At 42.4% G+C, this 24,620-nt stretch overlaps 1 protein-coding gene across 13 annotated transcripts in view; it reads right to left on the reverse strand.

Annotated features, from left to right (window-relative positions):
* ptprt (protein tyrosine phosphatase receptor type T) overlaps positions 1-24,620 on the reverse strand; it is a 413,011-nt gene that overhangs the window by 15,904 nt on the left and 372,487 nt on the right. For 8 of the 13 annotated variants that reach the window (XM_036949853.1, XM_021568407.2, XM_021568411.2 and 5 more), the window contains 7 exons: positions 23,812-23,899; positions 10,880-10,965; positions 9,898-9,934; positions 6,889-6,986; positions 6,331-6,447; positions 4,480-4,634; positions 2,562-2,697 (listed from right to left, as the gene is read on the reverse strand). In XM_036949853.1, the coding sequence (XP_036805748.1) occupies positions 2,562-2,697; positions 4,480-4,634; positions 6,331-6,447; positions 6,889-6,986; positions 9,898-9,934; positions 10,880-10,965; positions 23,812-23,899 (717 nt within the window). The remainder of the gene's footprint in view (positions 1-2,561; positions 2,698-4,479; positions 4,635-6,330; positions 6,448-6,888; positions 6,987-9,897; positions 9,935-10,879; positions 10,966-23,811; positions 23,900-24,620) is intronic. The other 5 variants (XM_036949850.1, XM_036949851.1, XM_021568415.2 and 2 more) reach the window with 2 other exon arrangements.

Consider the following 24,620-nt stretch of genomic DNA (forward strand, 5'->3'; position numbering starts at 1 on the left):
AATGCACCCGGCATCCATTTTTAGCCATTGAAGTGGCATATATAAACACTGTGTATGACATACTGTAATTCTATCTACTCATCATTGTATTCATACGAGTACGAGTTGGGACTAACCTAAGAAAAATTTGCTGTCGTTTTATTATTTTAGGGGGGACTGCAAAACCGAGTGGCCGACTGGACGCAGGGTCATAACCCTAAGACACTTAGCAAACACACCTGCAAACTCATTTGCAAAAAAAAAAGTGTGCAGGACAAAGATATCTATTATTCAGCGTGTATGTAATATTAATAGGAACATTGGGATGGATGATGCATGACTGAGCACACTCCAGAGGTAGCTAGGCTAGTCCGACATGGGAACTCTTCCAGAGGAAGATCAGTTGGGATATCAAGTGTGGTGATGGTGTGTATGAACGATGGCTAGTCGTGGAGTCGCTGAGAATATACAATGTATTCGGTCTAGTGGGTACAAACATGGTTATGGAGGATACTGATGCTTATTCCTGTTGACAATAGCCGGTTTGTCGTTATGGCTATTGACCATGGACTAGCAGTCAGAGTGATTGAGGAGAGCAGCTTGAGCAAGATGAGAATCGCAGAATCGCTAATCTTGATCAAATAATGAGTAGTTAGTTGGATGCAAGGTGATTTGTAGAGCAGTGATTCTGCGTGGCCCGACTGCAATGTAGTTGATCTCAAACACACACATTATCTCACAATAGTTGTTTCCCCCATTCTCTCCACTAGAGAGAAGATCTTGGAATGGCTAGTGTTAGACTTGAGTAAAGACCACTGTTCTGTGGAAGCCATCGCTTACTGCATGATCCAGTGGGAAATTTAACCCTAATAACCTGGCTTGGATGTCTGGCAGCTGAGGCCCAGATCACTCTGTCTCAAAGGCTTAGAGACAATAGAAGTAGAATCTGGTCTGAAAGTCTGAGTTCCTTTCCTGTTCTAGAGATTCTATTTCTATGCTTTACATTCTCCCTCCATAGGACTCACTTCTTATCTAGGCTTTTAGACCAGTAGCCACCAACCTTTTTTGGGTCAAGATCACTTTGAGTCAAACATTAACGAGTTAAAAACAGTTCAGTAGCAGAGGTCTGTGCAGTAGGCTATCGGCCCAATACATGCTTGTATTGCCCTGCCAATGTTTTTCCTTCTCAGACCAATTTGAAATTATATTTATTTAATTCTTTTTTTTTTTTACTGGACTGACGGCCTGCATCTGATGGTCAGTTTGAAGGGAGGGGGGGAGCAGCAGTGAGGCTGCCTCTCAACCGACTCACCATCCTTCCGCTTTCCCTCCCTCAGCTGAGAAAAGTTGACAGTCTTCTGCCTCATGCACCAATTCATGTTGTTACTCTTATGACCAGAGAATGTAAAATATTCCTCAATAAAAAAAAAAAACACGATGCACTAATTACTGCGCTAGCTTATCAGAACCGTTTGTTATACTCATTCATTGCAGCTGCAGTGCTGGTTGTAGAGTGAGTGGAATTAGGGATAATGCACCTTTTACAGCGTATGGGTTATAAAAGTGTTAACCGTGCTGAATAATAACTTAAACATAAACACTTATTCATAAAAACAGCAGCTCTTTGCTATATTTGTTAAGTCTCTCTCTAGTCATGGTTTTGAACTTTTTGAAATCTCACAATATCAACTTTGCTGTGTGTTCGAGGCGTCTTTTTGTGGTCTATGGCTCGAGGAAACTGTGCAGACACAGTGTTCGGAGCTATTTGATTGGCCAGCAGTAGTCCTATAGGTGCACTTGATTTGCTCTCTGGGCTTGCCACGTAGTCGGAGTTCTACCTTCAGACAAGTAAAATGGTTCAAAATGGGAACACTTTGCCTTCCCGGCACTAGGGTCGCTAAATCAAGTGCACCTACAACCAACAGCGTTAAACAAATAAAATAAAATAGTAATGGAAGGCTTTTTAGTTTTTTTCCCCCGAAATGTTTGGTGATCGACAAGGAATGCCTTGGTGACTACTTGTGACCACTGCTTTAGACCATAGAAATATAATCTGGTCTTGAAGGGTTTTGTCCATGCTAGAGATTGTATTTCTATGCTTTAAACCCTTCCTCCATATGACTGATTTAAAAAAATCCCTGTTGAATATTTCAGGCAGAGCAACTGTGAGCAGTGGGCTGTGACATAGGATCAGTCTGGTGACCGGCTGGGAAAGGCCAACGCCAGCAGGCTACTGTCTGAGTCTTGTCAATCCTTCCGCCATGGCAAATGCTACGCTAAACAGACTTGCTGTGTCTGAAAACTCTAGTTGCACTCTCTAATTTTATGGCTAATGCTAGCTGTGTGAGTGCTAGTAATCACTATGAGCACCATTGAACCAAATAAGGAATGCCTAATGCTAACCTCAAAATAGCATGATTACGCGAGGTATAAGGGTGGCTAATGCTAAGCTAATTAGCTAACTGCACTTTTATTCCTTTTGCATGGCACTGTAATGACTAATGTTCAAGCTATAATACAATATTGCTCTCTTCTCTACCCACTATCCGCACACAAGCTAATCAGTATGCTGCTTCACCAACCTCGGTTTGCACCATGTTAACCCTTTGTGAGCGCAGCTCCCGGATGCAGTTGAAGATGTCCACCACTCCCTCGTTCTCAGCCATATCCAGCATGATGTCCACAGCTATGAAACAGCCTGTCCTTCCAGCCCCGGCACTGGAAAGAGAGGGGGAGGGAGAGAGAATACAGAAACAGAGACAGAGCGCATTTCATTTCTCCAGTATGTTCTGTACAGTAGCGAGGGCAGCGACACATGAAGACACATGCTCCGGCCCTATAATAAACAGGCCGGGGGTTATATTGAACCGCGCTGAGCTCCCTCGGTTATCCAAAGGAGGCAGGACAGCCTTACAGCGCTGACAAACAGCGTACTCCAACCCCCCAGGTAGGGGTTAGAGCTATTCCCCCTGACCCTGGTGTTAGGTGTTAAGGAAATAAACCCAGCAGAGTGGCTGGGTGGAAGGGAGGGGGCAAGGGAGATAGTGGTGGAGAGATAGAGGTAGGAGAGGGGGGCTGCTCAGCCATCATTCACTCGGCAGCTTCTTGACAGGTCCCAGCTCCGGAGCTCAGGAGCCAGGGGCCGCTCAGTGGCTCGGCAGCCCGACAGATTGCCTGTCAGCCGCCAGTGATTAATGGCGAGCGCAGCGAACAACTAGGTCCTGGCAGGGGGATAACGGCCAAGGAGTGACCCAGGAAATGAGAAATTACTCCGCAGTCTGTCAGTAGGGCCTTCGCTCTGCGGGCCAAAGCTCATCCTGTTGTCCTTCATTCCATCTATCGTTCAGTTCAGTGGGGGGAATGGCTGACAACCTATAGGCAGATCCATGGGACATTCGTTGTCAATCCTCAATGGGGGAATTGAGGTTGGGGAGCAATCGGGAAGTTGTACGTCAAAAGCCAGGCTGACTTTTTTAGGAGAACATGAACCGACCATGGTTTGGGTTGTGGAAAAGCGACGATGTACTGAATGAGAGGTACAGGGAGGTTAAATATCGTGGGTTGCTAAGGGGATGCAAATGCCATGCCTATTAGGAAGAAAAGAGTGACAAACAGACAGAGGGACAGAGACCGAAAAACAGACAGACAGATAAAGTGGATGTCACTCTCCTGCGACAGGTGGTTCATAAAGGTTAATGTCATCGATTAATGTCATCGACGAGTGGGCGAAGATAAGGGGCAGGAGATAAAGTGGCGGTAATAAACTTTGCCATCGTCTCTCCCCATCTCGTCCTCGGGGTTATTACAGGGAGCAAGGCGCCCAATGCTTCATGAGAGCAGAAAGAGCAGCGCTTGGCACTTGAGCTAATCCACTCTGAAAATGTCTTAGTCACATCTGCTTTGTTTTGAGAGACCCGAGCCAAATGTAAAATTGCATTGTGCCATTTAGCAGCTTCTCCCTGTCACATCTCATTGTGCACGCTCACGCACTCCATCCTTCTGTCCCCTCCCCTCTTCTCCACTCTCCCGTGCCTCCCCCTTCACCTGTCTGAGCTCAATGCCTCTGTTTCAAGGGGTGGGTGTTTGAGTGGGCTGGGGAGGGGTAGATGAGACAAGGAGCAAGAGAGAGAGGCCTTAGTCTCCCATCGCTCTCGCTCATTCATTTTTTGACCTAAAAATGTACGTGAAGGCTCCCAGCTACATTTTTGTCATTTAGCAGATGCTCTTATGCAGAGAGACTTACAGGAGCAATTAGAGTAATAATGCCTTGCTCAAGGACACATTTTTTTACGAAGGCAGCTCAGGGATTCAGACCAGCGACCTTTTGGTTACTGGCCCAATGCTCTTAGCCACTAGGCTACCTGCAGCTAGCTACTGTTGTTATTTCTGATTAAATAAAGTATAAATAAATACATAGACAAAAGCCCTGAGTGTCAAATATGTCATCCCAGTAGTCCTGTGTTATGTCCCACAATCCCCCTCAGTGTGGACAGTATGTACCTGCAGTGGGCCACAATGGGGCCAGCGTCGGGCGGGTTGAGGAACTTGACCTGGCGGACGAAGCCCAGGAGGCCGGTGGCATAGCAGGGTACCCCGTGGTCAGGCCAGCTGGTGAAGTGGAACTGACGGATCTCTCGAATCTCGTGGTGGCCCTTCTGAGAAGAAACAAAATGGAGGCTTAAATGGAGACAAATACATGACACGTTGGAAGTTAATAAGTTATTGGCATAGAGCTTCCTATTGATTGATTCTGACACTTTCCAAGTGGGAAACTTGGGCCTACTCTTTCTACAGCAAGTTTCTAAGTTAGAAATGTCTGAGTTTCCTGGAATTCCTGGAAACTGCGGGCTGATTAAACAAAATGGAGACTTAAATGAAGACATATGGGGCTTCCTGGAAACTGAAGATCTGACGGGCTCCCATTCCGGCTCAACAACTGAATATACAGTAGCTATCGATTTGTTTCTTTTAAGAAAATACATTATGACGACTTGAGCATACAGGCAAGTATTGAGGGGAACAAAACAAAAGGTGATTTGATAACTGGAGGCCTATTGATTTCCTTTCCTTCGATGTTCAAATTACATTCCGAAATCAATATGGGGTAAACATCTAAGATGGGAAACAACAAAGCCACAAAATGCAGTAAATCACAGATTGGGAAAGAAGGTAGGTAGGGCCTAGCTCATGTTTACCATGGCAACGTGAACTTGGCAGAGTAGAAAGTAACTGGTTCTCACTCTTAAAGGCACGTGGCATGATACTAAAAACCCACTCCAATAAGGATATCAGCGAAGGCAGCAGCACATAAAGGGAGTGGATGTGCGGAAACTGGAATAAGGCCATTTACAGAACAGTAGAGCGCTGGGCTTCAGTAGTAATAATAATCACAGGCTTCACACCTCCACTCCCTGTGCTAATGCTAAGCGGTTAATTGCCATTCGGGTTGGTGAGCTGTTTAATCCCTGCCTGCCAGCTTTGATATGCCAGCAAAACCCACATAACAGTTTAATACCGCAGTTAAAATACCTTCACTGTTTGGAGTGTATGGACACATACCACCTTTAATAGTGCATTGGAGTGTAACAGTGTAAAGCGGGGGTAAACTGTGTCTAAGCTTGCCAAACCAGTGGGCTCTGGTTTAACATCTTCTCAATGGATTAAAGTGAGAGTGTGTGTGTGCGGGCCTAAAGATCTATCTATCTGCGTGGTGCAGTAAAATAATCCCCTTGGACTCATCATTAATAATGCTTTTCATAATTTCAGAACTCATTATTTTCTGCAATTAAAACAATTTAATACGCTCTATTTGAACGCATACGCATCTGAAGCGTGATTCCCGGCCATCACAGTGTACTGCTTTTTAAGCCACAGGAATTAAGGTTGTGGTGTGATGGTGGCGTTTTGTAATGACAATGTCCCGTTTCCCTTTCAAATGAAGAGTGTGAGCAGGTTAAAAGGAACTTTAGCTTTCTTGCAAAACAGATGGATTAAAGCATTGCAAAATTAGTTGACTACTAGCTCGTGTTGTCTGCCTAAGCGGCTTTCACAGAGCCACAGAAAGATGCATTTCAAGCCTATCAATGCTTGCTAGTTTCGTGACTGTTCCTCTGATATTTCCCTTTTAAAGGGAGCCAACAGAACAATAGCGTCGCATACGGAATCCTGCATCCCAACTGTATTGTTCTTCTTTCAATGCAAATCCTCACTGATTACCAGTGTTCAATTATACTCTCATTTCCCAGTTGGACAACATAGCTTCACCTTGCTGTCAACCACAATGTTAATCCGGCAAATTGGAATGAATGAAAACTAAACAAGCAAGCCTGGCTATTGACTTAGTCTGTGTACCTTCTGTACTGTGAAGGTGCGGATGACATACTCGGCCAGTGGCTCTGTCTCGATCAGTGTCACCTTGACATCTCCGTACACTTCGGTCTCGTCAGGCCAGTACCTCACACACTTCACCTGGGCAGAGAAACATATATGGTCAGTGCTTAGTCTATTACAGAGGCTATATGGGACTTTTGCCTCTGGAGGTGCTGTTGAGCCAAAAGGGGTCCCTGAAATGGACAGAAATAATATTATTAAACATAACATTAAAGGACCAATCAGAGGAGTTGATAGCACATAATACATACAAAGAGGCCTGATTTAATGGCATTGAATTCAATTTTGTCGTCACATATTTGATGTTGATTTGTTTTAACTATTTGTTATCGCATATATTTGTTGTGAACATTAATGGTATGAGGTGTAGGGAAGGGGAATACAAACTATGATTGACACACCCTGATCTATTAAACAACTGGCTTTTGCAGCGGGGAAAGAAACAGCACAGAATTCCATTCAGTATAAGAACTTAGCCGCTTGCTCTAACACCTTTCAAATCCTCTTTGATGAACTCACCCTGCCCACTTCCACCAGGTTGGTAACCATGACAATACTGCCGGAATTCTCCTGCCAGATCATCCTCCAGAAATCTCTCACTGTCTCCTGCATGGGGCCTGGAAGGAGAGAAGGAGAGCAAGGATGAGATCATGCAGGATTGGACAGAGATAATGTCATAACAGGAACCAGGAAGTACACATAGGAGCAATGACTGTGTATATGAATAGGCAAAGTCATCGATCACTCTGTACCATTCATTCCTATGTGAAGACTCAAGTGTTTCTTAATCCTGGGGACCCAAAGGGGTGCACATTTTAGTTTTTGCCTTAGCACTACACACCCGATTCAAATCATCAAATATGATGAGTTGACAATTGGAATCAGGTGTGAAGTGCTAGGGCAAAAACAAAAAATGTGCACCCCTTTAGGTCCATAGGACCAGGATTAAGAAGCACCGAATTGAAGCCAAATTAAGTCAGTAAAGATGGAGACTCGTGGTGACATAACATACACAGTTTGAGCTGCTCCAGGAAGTGACATTGCAGGATTGCTCAGTGTTGCCCCATCTCATTGAGTAACTCAAGTTGAAGGCCAACTGGGGTACTGCAGGATGTCATTAGCAACTAAATAATCCTGGTACCATGATTGTCTTTGAATTATACTATTTTTTTTTACACGAAGATTGATCACAAAGATTGCACATTTTCCATTCACAATTGGGGATCCTGTTTTTTGCTAACAATGCCTGCAGTACCGTGGTCGGCTTTGAACTTCTGTGGCGTCAATGAGAGGGGGCAGTCGTTCTTCCCTGCAAAATGTTAAAATTGTGTCATTCGGGCCTCTTCTAAAATGATACCCTATCCCCGGAAATGGCACATTGTATCCCCGATATACAGTGCCTTGCGAAAGTATTCGGCCCCCTTGAACTTTGCGACCTTTTGCCACATTTCAGGCTTCAAACATAAAGATATAAAACTGTATTTTTTTGTGAAGAATCAACAACAAGTGGGACACAATCATGAAGTGGAACGACATTTATTGGATATTTCAAACTTTTTTAACAAATCAAAAACTGAAAAATTGGGCGTGCAAAATGATTCAGCCCCTTTACTTTCAGTGCAGCAAACTCTCTCCAGAAGTTCAGTGAGGATCTCTGAATGATCCAATGTTGACCTAAATGACTAATGATGATAAATACAATCCACCTGTGTGTAATCAAGTCTCCGTATAAATGCACCTGCACTGTGATAGTCTCAGAGGTCCGTTAAAAGCGCAGAGAGCATCATGAAGAACAAGGAACACACCAGGCAGGTCCGAGATACTGTTGTGAAGAAGTTTAAAGCCGGATTTGGATACAAAAAGATTTCCCAAGCTTTAAACATCCCAAGGAGCACTGTGCAAGCGATAATATTGAAATGGGAGGAGTATCAGACCACTCCAAATCTACCAAGACCTGGTCGTCCCTCTAAACTTTCAGCTCATACAAGGAGAAGACTGATCAGAGATGCAGCCAAGAGGCCCATGATCACTCTGGATGAACTGCAGAGATCTACAGCTGAGGTGGGAGACTCTGTCCATAGGACAACAATCAGTCGTATATTGCACAAATCTGGCCTTTATGGAAGAGTGGCAAGAAGAAAGCCATTTCTTAAAGATATCCATAAAAAGTGTTGTTTAAAGTTTGCCACAAGCCACCTGGGAGACACACCAAACATGTGGAAGAAGGTGCTCTGGTCAGATGAAACCAAAATTGAACTTTTTGGCAACAATGCAAAACGTTATGTTTGGCGTAAAAGCAACACAGCTGAACACACCATCCCCACTGTCAAACATGGTGGTGGCAGCATCATGGTTTGGGCCTGCTTTTCTTCAGCAGGGACAGGGAAGATGGTTAAAATTGATGGGAAGATGGATGGAGCCAAATACAGGACCATTCTGGAAGAAAACCTGATGGAGTCTGCAAAAGACCTGAGACTGGGACGGAGATTTGTCTTCCAACAAGACAATGATCCAAAACATAAAGCAAAATCTACAATGGAATGGTTCAAAAATAAACATATCCAGGTGTTAGAATGGCCAAGTCAAAGTCCAGACCTGAATCCAATCGAGAATCTGTGGAAAGAACTGAAAACTGCTGTTCACAAATGCTCTCCATCCAACCTCACTGAGCTCGAGCTGTTTTGCAAGGAGGAATGGAAAAAAATTGCAGTCTCTCAATGTGCAAAACTGATAGAGACATACCCCAAGCGACTTACAGCTGTAATCGCAGCAAAAGGTGGCGCTACAAAGTATTAACTTAAGGGGGCTGAATAATTTTGCACGCCAAATTTTTCAGTTTTTGATTTGTTAAAAAAGTTTGAAATATCCAATAAATGTCTTTCCACTTCATGATTGTGTCCCACTTGTTGTTGATTCTTCACAAAAAAATACAGTTTTATATCTTTATGTTTGAAGCCTGAAATGTGGCAAAAGGTCGCAAAGTTCAAGGGGGCCGAATACTTTCGCAAGGCACTGTAGTATATTACTTTTGACCAGAGCCCCCATTGACCTTCCAGTGCAGTTATACTTCCCAAATAATATTCAGACATCACTGTCTCATCATTATTTGGTTGCGTTCCCCTGCTCAGACGTTGCATGCATCAACCAATCGTTGTGTGCCACGTCATCAACTGTGTCATTGACTGATATATTTCTAAAACGTGGTTAGCCCGATACTTAAAATACCTATCCAGGCGTTAGCAATGTCTGAGCAGAGGAACGCACCCTTTATCTTATCCCAGAAGGAGAGCGACTTGTCCAAATCACAACCATGCCCAGGATCAGTTAAAGAAAAGCCCCAGTTTGTTATGGAACAAAAGGAATGGGGTGTTACATTTTTGTCATTGGCTTTAAGAGTATTATTATTATATATATATTTTTTACATCTGAGTAATTGCCTCCCCCATGTCTGGGGATACTTTTCCAGGTGTCTTGCGTCTTACCAGCCCCCCCCCCCCCCCCTCCTCCCATCCCATCCAATTTAATTACCTTGTGTAGCGATGTAATGTCTTGGTCTATGATACCCCTGTGAGAAAAAGAAGAGAAAAAAGAAAACCCCCAGGCGTACTGTAACAGCTCAAGGTCCTTTCAAATCAGATCAAATCAAATCCGAGAACCTTCATTTTCCTATCCGCCAAAATGGAAATGTTATCATATTGTTCCATCGAGACAGAATGCTTAGTTCAAATGAATACAGTATATACATTCCATATCCTTAATAGGACATTGCCATTTCACCATATCGAGTGGGAATGTGTGTGTGAAACAAATTCTACAAATTCATTACTATTACAACCGGTATGAGATAAATAAAAAAATCAACACAGTTGAGGCTCCTAGAGCTGGGTATAACAATACATTTTACCAGCGGATCTTGGCACATCGACCCAGTAATTGTTTTATTAGAGGAAATGGGGCTCGATGATATGATTATACACACAGCTATAATGCCGACTTGTCCTGATGCTGCTTCTTGGAGTACAGGGCATTCCCTGCAGCATAATAGAGACAATCATATCTACACTGTCGTTATGGTAGTTATGTCAATGCAGAATTCTTTCATCCGAAGATGAGCAAATGCATGCTCAGATGCAGTACGCTGTGTTTGCAGCAGATATGTCAATGTTACAGGCACATTGCCTCGTAATAAGCGTATATGTTTTCTACTGTATATATAATCTCCGTTTGTGTGACGATGGTGTGCCATATTTTGAGTCCATCCTTGTAAAATCAGTCTTCACTGACCATTCATAATAGTAATGTTTATAGCGTGATGTACTACAGCACCCGTAATGCTCTATGCAATATTTGATTTTATCTTAGTAAAGATGTCATGAAGTGAAATGCTGTCTCATCTCCTTACTAATACATGGTGTCAGAAGGCTAAATGAGACCTTGTATTAAGTCAAATTCAAAAGCAAATCAGATAAAAATTCCATTCCCCTTCACATCTCCGCCGCCCCATACTTACGTCTATGTAGTTGGCGTTGATGTAGTCTGAGTGGGGGTCTCCGTCCAGCAGTTGCAGTCTGACTCGAGTGTGGTCATCTGTGGGGTCAAAAATTCACAAAAAGCAGGCCTAAAGTTACATTTACCCATTCAAGGTTCACACAACTACACCTCAACATCAAATGTCTGAGGACTTCGGCACCCTATTCCCTGCATAGGGCAGTGGTCAAAAGTAGTGCACTATGGGCCCTGGTCAAAAGTAGTGCACTATGGGCCCTGGTCAAAAGTAGTGCACTATGGGCCCTGGTCAAAAGTAGTGCATCGTACATGGAAAAGGATGCCATTTGAGATGCAGCCGACATGTGCCACTACCACAGCTTTAATGCAAAACACACCCTAGCGCGAGAGACCGATTTGCAGTATTTTAATGGCAAAAGTATTTTAATGGCACGATATCTAAGGAAGTCTCGAGCTATTGCTCGCCTGAGATGATAGAGTATCTCATGATGAACTGTAGACCACACTACCTACCTAGAGAGTTTTCATCTGTATTTCTTGTAGCCGTTTACATATCACCAAAGTTGTTGGTTAGGGGCTCGTAAGTAAGCATTTCACTGTAAGGTTGTCACCTGTTGACTAATAACATTTGATTTGAAAATACGTATTTGTAGGCATCTAAATACAAAGGAATAGAACAGGCGTGGAAGCTCTAACTCTGGCAATTGACTGTTAAACTCATGTGTACACTCGCAATGACTGCCTATTGTGATGCAATAATTTCCATGGTATTTTGGAATGTTCTATCAACTGATGCTGTATTGCCATGGTAATGTAGAATGCTCATTCAAATGATGCCAACTGATGTGGCGTAAGCAATGGAATGCATTTTTTGTAATGTCAGCTGAGTTGACTCAACAAATCACAGCACAGGTTGAAGGGTACACTTCCTGCTTTTACTTCCTGGCATGGAAACACTTAATATGGCTGCCAGTCCACCCAATATGCCATCATTGACTTGAGTGGAGACGCTTTTTCTATACATTCTTATTTCTACGTTTGTAGGTACCATAGGAGCATTGTCACTCTATATAGTACATTCAATTCATGGGATGGATTAGAGAGACGTACTGCGTTTTATCACCTTGTCAGCGAGATGATTTCCATCTCGAAATTGCCAAATGCGCAACTATGTCTGTACACACAGAGCACATGACTAATCTCACTGCATGATTGAATTAGTTACTTCTGTGGGGGGAAAAAAATAACAAATTAGACATGCTATGCTGTTTTTACTTAGAGAATTGTCTTTTGTTATATCCTAGTGTTTTTTTCTAACCTGATACAAACTTGTCTTTGTGCGACTTAGTCATAAGACTTGACGTAGAGCTAAGATCGCAGCATGTGACACATCCTGTGTTTTTACTATCTGCAGGAACTCAGCTGTGTGTAAACTTGCAGAAAGGAGTACATTTATAGTGTGAGCTGTGGCAAATGCAGTTAGACTGTTGAGCCCTCGTGCCATCTTAATCTGCACAGACCAACTAATCGCCTTTTACACACTATGTTCCCTGACCCTGTTCACACACATCTGCTAACTGCCACATAGACAGAGGTTGTACTTTTCTATTAAAGCTGAGATCCAACTCTGTTCGTTGGGCCCTTAACTCTGCATCATTGAGTGATTGTTAACTGCTCCATTTTTGCAAATAAAGTAGTTGATTTAAGAATCTACAGTCTCTCTTCCTTTTGGTTATAATTTCCACAACACTTCAACCACAACATCTACCTTTCGCTCTACAAACACATGACCCATTACTGTTATTTTGACATGTGAAATCTTGAGCTGGACTCCACAGGGCTTCTGCTTGGCAATTAAGGGAGTGATGGCGATGGTGGTGGCGGCGGGGCCCATGAGAGGAGGAAAAAAAGGACGTGATGATGATGATGGGATGATGTGTAACACACTGATCCCTTCTCACTTTGATCTGTGGTATGCAAATGTAGGAGCGCTGCAGCACATTTCCTGACTGATCTGACGCTCCTGGATGATAGGCCTAGCAGCATTCCAATAAGGCATGTACTGAGGACGATAACTTCATATCTGCGCTTATCAGAGATGTCAGCCTATACTCCACGGTTGTGTTCTTGCTGATCTATATTTACTGGGTGATGACAGTTAAAAAACGAAATTCCATTGGTTGGCTGAGCGACCATCCTCTCTCTACCTCTCCTCTCACGTGAGCCAGGACACTGGGTGAGGGCTGGCAGGGGGTTGTGTGAAGGTGGCGCCACAGAGGACCCTGCCCACACAAGGGTTCCCTGTGCAGGCCTCCAGGCTATAACACCTATACATCTTAAGCACCACACGCCTCAAGCACAATCCCAATAAAGACATCCCTAGCCCAGTCCTCAAACGGAAGGTTTGTGAACTCATTACCGATTTATGCTACCGATTCCTCAGCTGAACTCTTTTTGTAAAAGTTTGGTGCAGGCCTGCAGGGGGCATGTTAACTTTTCTAAAACTTTAATTCTGCAGAGCAGCTTGGACCATATGAACTTGAGTAAGAGGCATATCTGAATTTGTACACTAAATATCTATCGTCGTTGACTATTGTCGATCAAAATCTGTATTTTACTGAGACCAACAGATTATCATAATCTCTGTTTCACAGTCTATGTCATGGAGAAAGGATTACAGTGAAAACGTAGACACGTTAAAAACACAACAGTATCGGATTTGAATTGCTGATCGAGTGGACCTGCCTTCTCCCGGTAACGCATGGTATGTCACAGCTCCATTAATCATTGAAGCCCATGTTGTCCCCACAGAATTTATAGATAGCCACTAAACTGTCAACGTGGCTGAATGCATTACCTGTTAAACTCTGACGCCTTCTGGCAGCATTTTCTAAACCACACATAATATTGTATACTACCTTCATAAAGTAAATGTCGGTTTCAAAAGTCCTACAAACACATATGACCTAATGGTGACGCATGCACAAATTCCCATAGGAACACAGCCATTTTAAAAGTGCAGGGCTTGTGCAAAGTCGTTTTTCATATTGCAGGAATGACATGAGGAGAAAGCTGAAGTCTCTACCTATTTATTGATGTAAATATATCCTCTGTCTGATTCCCAGTTCGTCCACGAGATAGCAATAGGAGATCACATGACGTCTCTTGGCCACTTGAAACCAGTTGTGTCTGGTTTGGGTAGTGAGACATTGTGCCATAATGGCTACTCAGATGTTCAAGCCTGACATCTTAAAATCACTCAAGCAATCAGGGCTTTCAAATCATCTCAAAAAAGACAAACCGGTGAGGAAACTTCAAACCTCTTTTCCCATGTACTTTTCCTATTGTAGACATCTGTGATAGATCAACGGTGCTTGTGGAGGATACATACAAGTTGGAGAAGGAAATGCATTGCTTTACAATGACCATCAAGGTGTACCCTTTCAATGCAAACTAAATGTTTACACTTTTGGTGAATTTAGCGACATTGCATATGGGATTTATGGCCTTTATGTGGAGGCAGCGGGGGGCTAAATTCGGATAATTGCGAGCAGAAAGATTTGAGTTTGATTTACAAAAAGACAAGGGCTGTAGCTTTCAAATGATATTTCACGGTACTGGGTCCAAAACAATTGCTCAGAGTTTAACAGGGTTGATTTAAACTATTAAAGTCAGACCTCCTGGAGGTTCCACTGTCAAACTGACAGAATGTTGTTTGTGCCGCATGCTGGTAGTTGGATGATCCGGTTTAACCCTGTTCTGCAGTTCAGAGATTAGACTGCCATGAGGTGTACCTGAGAGATGCCGCGTGTTTCATCAACAACACTAACTGTTGACTTTGACCCCGTTCAACGAGAAGTCCATGTTTGGACAAGTACAGTATCATTCAGATCGGGAATGGATTACAGCCAAGGAAGTGTATTAGCAAGAGAAGGAGGTGGGGGTCTTTGCCCAATAGGAAATATATAAATGTACTGTTAAAATATACTGTAGGAAGATATATTAGACTCTTTTGTAAGCTAGACAGTCTAAGGGTCAAGTTTAAAGTTTTATTCGCCACGTGCACAGGATTCTAAGCGTGAACCATCGCATTTAACCACAGAAAGGTGGCTGGGAATATGGCCGAATACAAACACTGCAGTTATTCCCTCCGTAATGCAATCAAACAGGCAAAACGTCAGTATAGAGACAAAGTGGAGTAGCAATTTAAAGGCTCAGACACGAGACGTATGTGGCAGGGTCTACAGACAATCATGAACTATAAAAGGAAAACCAGCCAAGTCACAGATACCGACGTCTTGCTTCCGGACAACCTAACTTCCTGACGGGCCGCTGCCAGGTGGTGAAGGTAGGAAACAACACCTCCACTTCGCTGATCCTCAACACTGGGGCCCCACAAGGGTGCGGCTCAGCCCCTTCCTGTACTCCCTGTTCATCCATGACTGCGTGGCCACGCACGCTTCCAACTCAATCATCAAGTTTGCATATGACACAACAGTAGTAGGCCTGATTACCAACAATGACGAGAGCCTACAAGAAGGAGGTGAGGGCCCTGGGTGTGTGGTGCCAGAAAATAACCTCTCACTCAATGTCAACAAAACAAAAAAGCTAATTGTGGACTTCAGGAAACAGCAGAGGGAGCACCCCCCTATCCACATCAACGGGACCGAAGTGGAGAAGGTGAAAAGCTTCAAGTTCCTCGGCATACACGTCACTGACAAACTGAAATGGTCCACCCACACAGACAGTGTGGTGAAAAAGGCGCAACAGCGCCTGTTCAACATCAGGAGGCTGAAGAAGTTTGGCTTGTCACCTAAAACCCTCACAAACTTCTACAGATGCACAATTGAAAGTATCCTGTCGGGCTGTATCACCACCTGGTATGGCAACTGCACCACCTGCAGCTCTCCAGAGGGTGGCGCGGTCTGCCCAACGCATCACCGGGGGCAAACTACCTGCCCTCCAGGACACCTACAGCACTAGATATTACAGGAAGGCCAGAAAGATCATCAAGGACAACAAAGACCCGAGCCACTGCCTGTTTACCCCGCTATTATCCAGAAGGCGAGGTCAGTATAGGAGCATCAAAGCTGGGACCGAGAGACTGAAAAACAGCTTCTCTCTCAAGGCCATCAGACTGCTAAATAGCCATCACTAGCACATTAGAGGCTGCTTCCATATACACAGACTTGAAATCACTGGCCACTTTAATAATGGAACACTGGTCAAATTTTTTTTTTTTATATATATTTTTTTTACATATTTTGCATTACTCATCTCATATGAACAGTTGAAGTCTGAAGTTTACATATACCTTGGCCAAATACATTTAAACTCAGTTTATCACAATTCCTAACATGTAATCATAGTAAAAATTGCCTGTCTTAGGTCAGTTAGGATCACCACTTTATTTTAAGAATGTGAAATGTCAGAATAATAGTAGAGAGAATGATTTATTTCAGCTTCTATTTCTTTCATCACATTCCCAGTGGCTCAGAAGTTTACATACACTCCATTAGTATTTGGTAGCATTGTTTATTTAAATTGTTTAACTTGAATTGTTAAACTTGAATTGTTAAATTGTTTAACATGGGTCAAACATTTTGGTTAGCCTTCCACAAGCTTCCCACAATAAGTTGGGTGAATTTTGGCCCATTTTTCATAGCTGGTGTAACGGAGTCAGGTTTGTAGGCCTCCTTGCTCACACACGCTTTTTCAGTTCTGCCCACAAATTTTCAACAGGATTGAGTTCAGGGCTTTGTGATGGCTATTCCAATACCTTGACTTTGTTGTCCTTAAGCCATTTTGCCGCAACTTTGGAAGTATGCTTGGGGTCATTGTCCATTTGGAAGACCCATTTGCGACCAAGCTTTAGAAATTACCTCACTGCTGGAGCTAGAAACACAAGCATTTCACTACACCAGCAATAACATCTGCTAAACACGGGCATGTGACCGATAAAATTTGATACAACAGGTGTTTTTTACATTTTCATTTAACCCTTATTTAGCGAGGGAAGTCAGTTATGAACAAATTCTTATTTACAATGATGGCCTACCGTCATTGAAAAAACAGGTGTAAAACAGTGCAGTGAAATTCTTACATTGATAGCTTTTTTCCAACAATGCAGTGATAATAATATAGACAATAGAAAATGTAATAAAATAAAAATGTCAGGTCAGTGCCAGTATCTTATTCAATGTGCAGGGGCACTGATGTGGTTGAGGTGGGTTTACATATAAAGTGACTGGTAGTAGGATATACACGGAAAAACGGCTGAAAAGTTACTGGTAGCCGGGATATATAAAAACTTACGGTAATATACAGTGGGGCAAAAAAGTATTTAGTCAGCCACCAATTGTGCAAGTTCTCCCACTTAAAAAGATGAGGCCTGTAATTTTCATCATAGGAACACTTCAATTATGACAGACAAAATGAGAAAAGAAATTCAGAAAATCACATTGTAGGATTTTTAATTAATTTATTTGCAAATTATGGTGGAAAATAAGTATTTGGTCAATAACAAAAGTTTCTCAATACTTTGTTATATACCCTTTGTTGGCAATGACAGAGGTCAAAATATTTCTGTAAGTCTTCACAAGGTTTTCACACACTGTTGCTGGTATTTTGGCCCATTCCTCCATGCAGATCTCCTCTAGAGCAGTGATGTTTTGGGATTGTTGCTGGGCAACATGGACTTTCAACTCCCTCCAAAGATTTTCTATGGGGTTGAGATCTGGAGACTGGCTAGGCCACTCCAGGACCTTGAAAAGCTTCTTACGAAGGCACTCCTTCGTTGCCCGGGCGGTGTGTTTGGGATCATTGTCATGCTGAAAGACCCAGCCACGTTTCATCTTCAATGCCCTTGCTGATGGAAGGAGGTTTTCACTCAAAATCTCACGATACATGGCCCCATTCATTCTTTCTTTTATACGGATCAGTCGTCCTGGTCCCTTTGCAGAAAAAAAGCCCCAAAGCATGATGTTTCCACCCCCATGCTTCACAGTAGGTATGGTGTTCTTTGGATGAAACTCAGCATTCTTTGTTCTCCAAACACGACGAGTTGAGTTTTTACCAAAATGTTCTATTTTGGTTTCATCTGACCATATGACATTCTCCCAATCTTCTTTTGGATCATCTAAATGCTCTCTAGCAAACTTCAGACGGGCCTGGACATGTACTGGCTTAAGCAGGGGAACATGTCTGGCACTGCAGGATTTGAGTCCCTGGCGGCATAGTGTGTTACTGATGGTAGGCTTTGTTACTTTGGTCCCAGCTCTCTGCAGGTCCTTCACTAGGTCCCCTCGTGTGGTTCTGGGATTTTTGCTCACCGTTCTTGTGATCATTTTGACCCCACGGGGTGAGATCTTGCATGGAGCCCCAGATTGAGGGAGATTATCAGTGGTCTTGTATGTCTTCCATTTCCTAATAATTGCTCCCACAGTTGATTTCTTCAAACCAAGCTGCTTACCTATTGCAGATTCAGTCTTCCCAGCCTGGTGCAGGTCTACAATTTTGTTTCTGGTGTCCTTTGACAGCTCTTTGGTCTTGGCCATAGTGGAGTTTGGAGTGTGACTGTTTGAGGTTGTGGACAGGTGTCTTTTATACTGATAACAAGTTCAAACAGGTGCCATTAATACAGGTAACGAGTGGAGGACAGAGGAGCCTCTTAAAAAATAAGTTACAGGTCTGTGAGAGCCAGAAATCTTGCTTGTTTGTAGGTGACCAAATAATTATTTTCCACCATAATTTGCAAATAAATTCATTAAAATTCCTACAATGTCATTTTTCTCATTTTGTCTGTCATAGTTGAAGTGTACCTATGATGAAAATTACAGGCCTTTCTCATCTTTTTAAGTGGGAGAACTTGCACAATTGGTGGCTGACTAAATACTTTTTTGCCCCACTGTACATACTCATGGTAATATATACTGTACATGTAAACAGGAGTAAGTAACCAGAAGCAGGATAAATACTAATGGTAATGGCAATCAATCAATGGACAGCAGCGTAATGGAGTAATAAATCAAATCAAAATTAAATTTTAGCAGCAGTGTAGGTTGTGTTTGAGTTGGTAGAGACCTGTGGATGGGCATAGAGTCAGTGTGGATTGTCTGTGGGAGAGAGAAAGCAGTAGTTGTTAGCCATTTAACAGTCTTATGGCCAGGGAATTAGAAGCTGTTTAGGAGTCTGTCTGTTTGAACCTTGAGGCACCGGTACTGCCTGCTGGTAGGGAGCATGGAGAAACAGACATGTCTCAGTGGCTGGAGTCTTTCGCAAATTTTCAGACCTTTCTCGTACACCGCCTGGCATGTACTGTACATCCTGGATGGCTGGGAGCTCGCCCCCAGTGATGGGCTGGGTCGTCTAAATCTCCCGGTCGCGGGTGGTGCAGTTGCAATACCAGACGGTGATACAACCAGTCAGGATCAGAGTATGTCAGCGGAGCTGGAGCAGAGTGTGCCCAATTTCACTGGAGCTTTGAAGCGGAATTCGCAAATGCTGGAGCGTCTGCCTTGTCGCCCGCTCCAATTTCACTCTAGTATCACTCGATTCACGAGCTCAGGGCATGCCCACCCCAGGATGCATTTGTAGTCTACTTGTGTGCTGCTATAGCTCCTTGCTTTAGCTACTGTCATGGAGTTCACAAAATATTTTCATAAAGAAACACACAGGTGCTAAATCAAGGTGACTTACAACGATGAGGACCAAGAGCAAGAGAGAGAGTGCGGTGATGTAATGTATTTGTTTGTTTTTATGTATTGTTTCTTTGTATTGGGAAAGAATGCCTTTACTGAAAAGCTATTTCGATGCGTTTATACTACTGTTGGCCAGTAGGGGGCAGTAAGACCTGTTTTCTTTGCACTGGGACTATGTGCGATCCTGCACCTGTGTGTTCTCATAATTGAGAGAACCTTTCAAAGAGAAGCCATGTTCTCCTGTTTCATCATTTATCCTGTGTTACAGGTCAGTAAAGTGTGAAAATACACTGAATAGCACAATACAGTTGTGTAACTTGCCTGTTGAAGTGAATGTAATGGTTTTGAACAACATAGTAATTATATAACTTCATACTAGACAGAAAACAAGCATGTTGAGTGTAAAATGAAATGGCGGTGCATTCCTTTGATCTAGAAAAAAAATGAATTGTTAACTCCTGAACATTTTTATTTTTGAAAAAGACACTCCTGACAATATCCTTAGGGTTTAGAGAATTTTATGTTGTAACTGTGATGTTTAAGAACATTGTAATTGTTGTACTGTAAATGTTAGATAACCTACAGATAGCTATTAGCTGGCTCCGGTTAGCTGTTTGTTAGCTCCGGTCAGCTGGCTTCGATTTGTGCTATGCTAGTCATGATCCAATAAATAGCATTAATGTCATTTGCAATAGTCTCGTCTTTCCATTAGCCCATCTTTCACTGGGTAAATGTATTTTGAGCATGGGTATAAAATAACTGAGTTATACCAGTCTTAAAGGCTTTCATGTTTTAGAGTCCAAGGGGCTAGAGTTGGCAACAGTCAACAACATACAGTACCAGTCAAAAGTTTGCACACGAGTGCTCATTCAAGGGTTATTCTTGATTTTTACTGTTTTCTACATTGTAGAATAATAGTGAATACATCAAAACTATGAAATAAACATATGGAATCATGTAGTAACCAGAAAAACTTTTTAAAATATATTTATATTTGAGATTCTTCAAAGTAACCACCATTTGCCTTGACAGCTTTGAACACTCTTGGCATTCTCTCAACCAGCTTCATGAGGTAGTCACCTGGAATGCATTTCAATTAACAGGTGTGCCTTGTTAAAAAGTTAATTTGTGGAATTTCTTTCCTTCTTCTGGCGTTAGAGCCAATCAGTTGTGTTGTGACAAGGTAGGGGTGGTATACAGAAGATAAGATTATTTGAGCCGTAAGCTCAAATAAGCAAAGAGAAATGACAGTCCATCACAGATGATCTCCTCATGTGTGGTTCCCACCGTGAAGCATTGAGGAGTTGGGATGCTTTGCTGGTGACACGGTTGGTGATTTATTTAGAATTCAAGGCACACTTAACCAGCATGGCTACCACAGCATTCTGCAGGAAATACACAATCACATCTGGTTTGCCCTTAGTGGGACTATAATTTGTTTTTCAACTGGACAATGACCCAACACAACTACATGCTGTGTAAGGGCTATTGTACCAAGGAGAGTGATGGAGTGCTGCATCAGATGACCTGGCCTCCACAATCACCCGATCTCAACCCAATTGTGATGGTTTGGGATGAGTCAGACCACAGAGTGATGGAAAAGCAGCCAACAAGTGCTCAGCATATGTAGGAACTCCTTCAAGACTGTTGGAAAAGCATTCCAGATGACGCTGGTTGAGAGAATGCCAAGAGTGTGCAAAGCTGTAACTATTTTGGATAATAATTTACATGATTCCAAATACGTTATTTGATAGTGTTGATGTCTTTACTAGGTGGTCATCCAAGTATTTTTACTTAAGTACTTTACACTACTGGATCAGATGTACATAAAGAGCCGATTCGAAGTTGAAGCAGAAATGGAGGTTAGTAACTAACGATCTGATGTTCAAAAGTTTTTGATGATCATAAGAAATATAAAGGATACATTTCGTGCAATCAAAGTAAAGATAAACACCAAAATAATCACAAAATAGCAATTGGGTCGGAGCTCTTAAGATGGCAGCCATACACAGTACCAGTATCATAGCGGGTTCCTTTAAATAAGAATGTTTTTAGGTCTAATAAATTTGTCAATCATATATATTGTAGCGCTTAAGCATGAATTACATCCTATTAATAATAATAATAATTCGTAATTATACCCAATTACATCATATAGTTGTTAACACCCAGCATTTAATAACCTCACTGAATTGGAGCCTGTTTGTCTTGTGGAAATGTAATCAATGTTTCCTGAGAGTTTCTTTCTTTCTTCACATCAATGCCAGGTGCAAAAAAGCACCCAGTAAACATTGGGGAAGTAGAGAGTCAAGAGAATGCTAATCGTCAGTCTTTGGTCAATACATCAAGGGATTTCTACGGCAACGACTTCAAGAGAACCTCTAAAGATACTTCAACGTTACGTGCCGGGAATTAAATGGCAGTTAAGATATGAGCGACTTCCAAAGAGCTTGTGCTTTGACAGACGTGCACACATATGCAGCCCAACTTGAACTGAATCGACTACCGGTGTGCCGCCAGAGTGGCAGTTACCTCTTTTTTTTACGGAACTTAACTGGGATACTTATCATTCCGGGAGCACTCCTTCACACAACACCTTCTGACTGAAGGTGTTACGCATGATTCCAAACACAAGCTGACTCTAGTGAGTGACAGTTTGTGTAATAAAGCGCACAACACTCATAACTCAGTGGGGGTTGTGTTGTTGCCTCAGTCAATGGCAATAGTGCAGTATTGGTTCATGTCTGAATCAGATTGCATCAGGCAAAGCCTACTCGATTGCTTTTCCCGGAAAGAGACGATATCATTGTAATGTCAAATGATGTTGATTCTTTACCCTTCAATGTGAACATACTATTTTCTTGACAGCTAAACATCTTTGCTCCCTCTAGTTTCTTGTAAACCAAAGTTCTATTTACTTGAGAAATCAATAATAAAATACAATATACCAAAAAAGTTCCAGGCCTACTGTATGTGATGACAACGGTCTGCCTGACAGTGAAGTTTCCTTCAACTTCATTTCAAAGGGTGTCCCTTACATTGATCCAACTGCAACAGGATGTGGTCCTCTCTGAAAACACCTACTAGCGATAGCAACCAGTACTCCATTGCAATTAAATATAAGCCACACAGAGTGAATGAAAAGCAGCCAACAAGTGCTCAGTATAAGTGGGAACTCCAAGAGGTGAAGCTGGTTGAGAGAATGCCAAGAGTGTGCAAAGCTGATAAGTCTGCCAAGAGCATTTTACTGTATGTACTCAGCTTTAAGAACTCCCCAAACAAATGACACTGTAGCAAGGCACTATTCCTGAAAAGAGGATTAAGACAATTTAAAGAACATAAAGGAATCTAAAAGATTTGTGTTTTGAGTGGTTCCGGTGGGCAGCTCTGCTTTACAGGATCGCCACCGATTCCTCCAGTCTCTCTGATATGTAAATGTTTGCCAATAACTCTGTTTATTTTGGTAGCAATGTCTACTGAATTATAAATGACCATATGGGAGGCTTTATGTTTACACAGTGTGTGGGGGGGAGCAAAGAAGAAATGTAATTGAAAGTGCTTCCCTTTTCCATATCAGATAACAATCTGTTACACAGTGACTGTTCAAGTTCGCAGAGTGAAACTTTCTAAAAAGCATTTTTTGGGTCTAACAATTAACTGTCGATCGCTCTTGGCAGACTTATGTTAAATGAAGATACCTACTGTACTCTGTGGTTTTTCCAAACTTTAATGAGGAGCATGCGGTAAGATGGACAGTTTCCATTACAAGCCCATGAAATTAAAACGTTTTGACCAAAAGCAAATGTATCATAATTCCTGTTGGCTATCAGCATGTGACAAGCTTTTTCATTTTAGAGCAATGTTTTATTTAAAAGCCTTCACTTGTAGGAAGTGTCTCGCCAGTGACATCTAAACCCTTAATAAAAAAGTTGTGTCCTTGGGACAATATGCTTTTCTTGTATCACATTAATTGGGGCCTTGGGTTCTCTAACAATATGACAGTGTCGACGGCCTCGTAGACTCCACTGTTTTCAAAGTCTGCGGGCTTAATTACAACAACCTTAAACGGTTGCAAATATCTTCTCTTATGAGAGAAGATTTAACCATTTTAAAGGAGTAGAACACGTCTAGCTCAAGTCTACTATGAGTACAGGAGACTCCTGAGCTCTGAAAAGACTTGCGCAAATACACCAAACACACTTGTCTAGCTCAGTATCTGTGTCACTTCAGTACTCACAAGCGATGATGTTGCCATATCGGTTCTTGTTGCGGTTGTCATCCTTCTTGGCGGTCTCCCATGGGGCCGCCTGTCCTTCGGTCAGGCCCTGAAATCACATCACACACACTATCAAACATTGCTGCAGGCCAGTATGCGCACACACACACAAACACACAGAAAATATCAACCTTGCAGTTAAAATAATCTACATGAGTATGTGCAGTAAAACCATACTATAGCATTATCCAAACATTAGAGGGACAAGTAAGCAAAAGGGCCATGAAATGTTAAACAATGATTACTGATATAACTTTGTTTTGATGCAGTGGATTGTATCATAAGATGAAAGTGTTACAAAGTGTTAGAAGACAGAAAGTAATAACATGAAAGGTGCCATTCTTCCAGCCACAATCTATTTATCGGTTTGAAATCTTTTGATTTGTTGACTCAAAGGACTGAAAAGAGTCTTGCTCACCATGTATTGCTCACTTTTCACTAATGGGCCCTGATAGAGGACTAGAGGTCGACCGATTAATCGGAATGGCCGATTAATTAGGGCCGATTTCAAGTTTTCATAACAATCGGAAAATCGGTATTTTTGGGCGCCGTTTATACCTTTATTTAACTAGGCAAGTCAGTTAAGAACACATTCTTATTTTCAATGACGGCCTAGGAACGGTGGGTTAACTGCCTTGTTCAGGGGCAGAACGACAGATTTTCACCTTGTCAGCTCGGGGGATCCAATCTTGCAACTTTACAGTTAACTAGTCCAACGCAATAACGACCTGCCTCTCTCTCGTTGCACTCCACAAGGAGACTGCAGTAAT

Source organism: Oncorhynchus mykiss, chromosome 17 (assembly GCF_013265735.2).
Source record: "Oncorhynchus mykiss isolate Arlee chromosome 17, USDA_OmykA_1.1, whole genome shotgun sequence".
In the NCBI taxonomy this organism is placed as follows: Eukaryota; Metazoa; Chordata; class Actinopteri; order Salmoniformes; family Salmonidae; genus Oncorhynchus; species Oncorhynchus mykiss.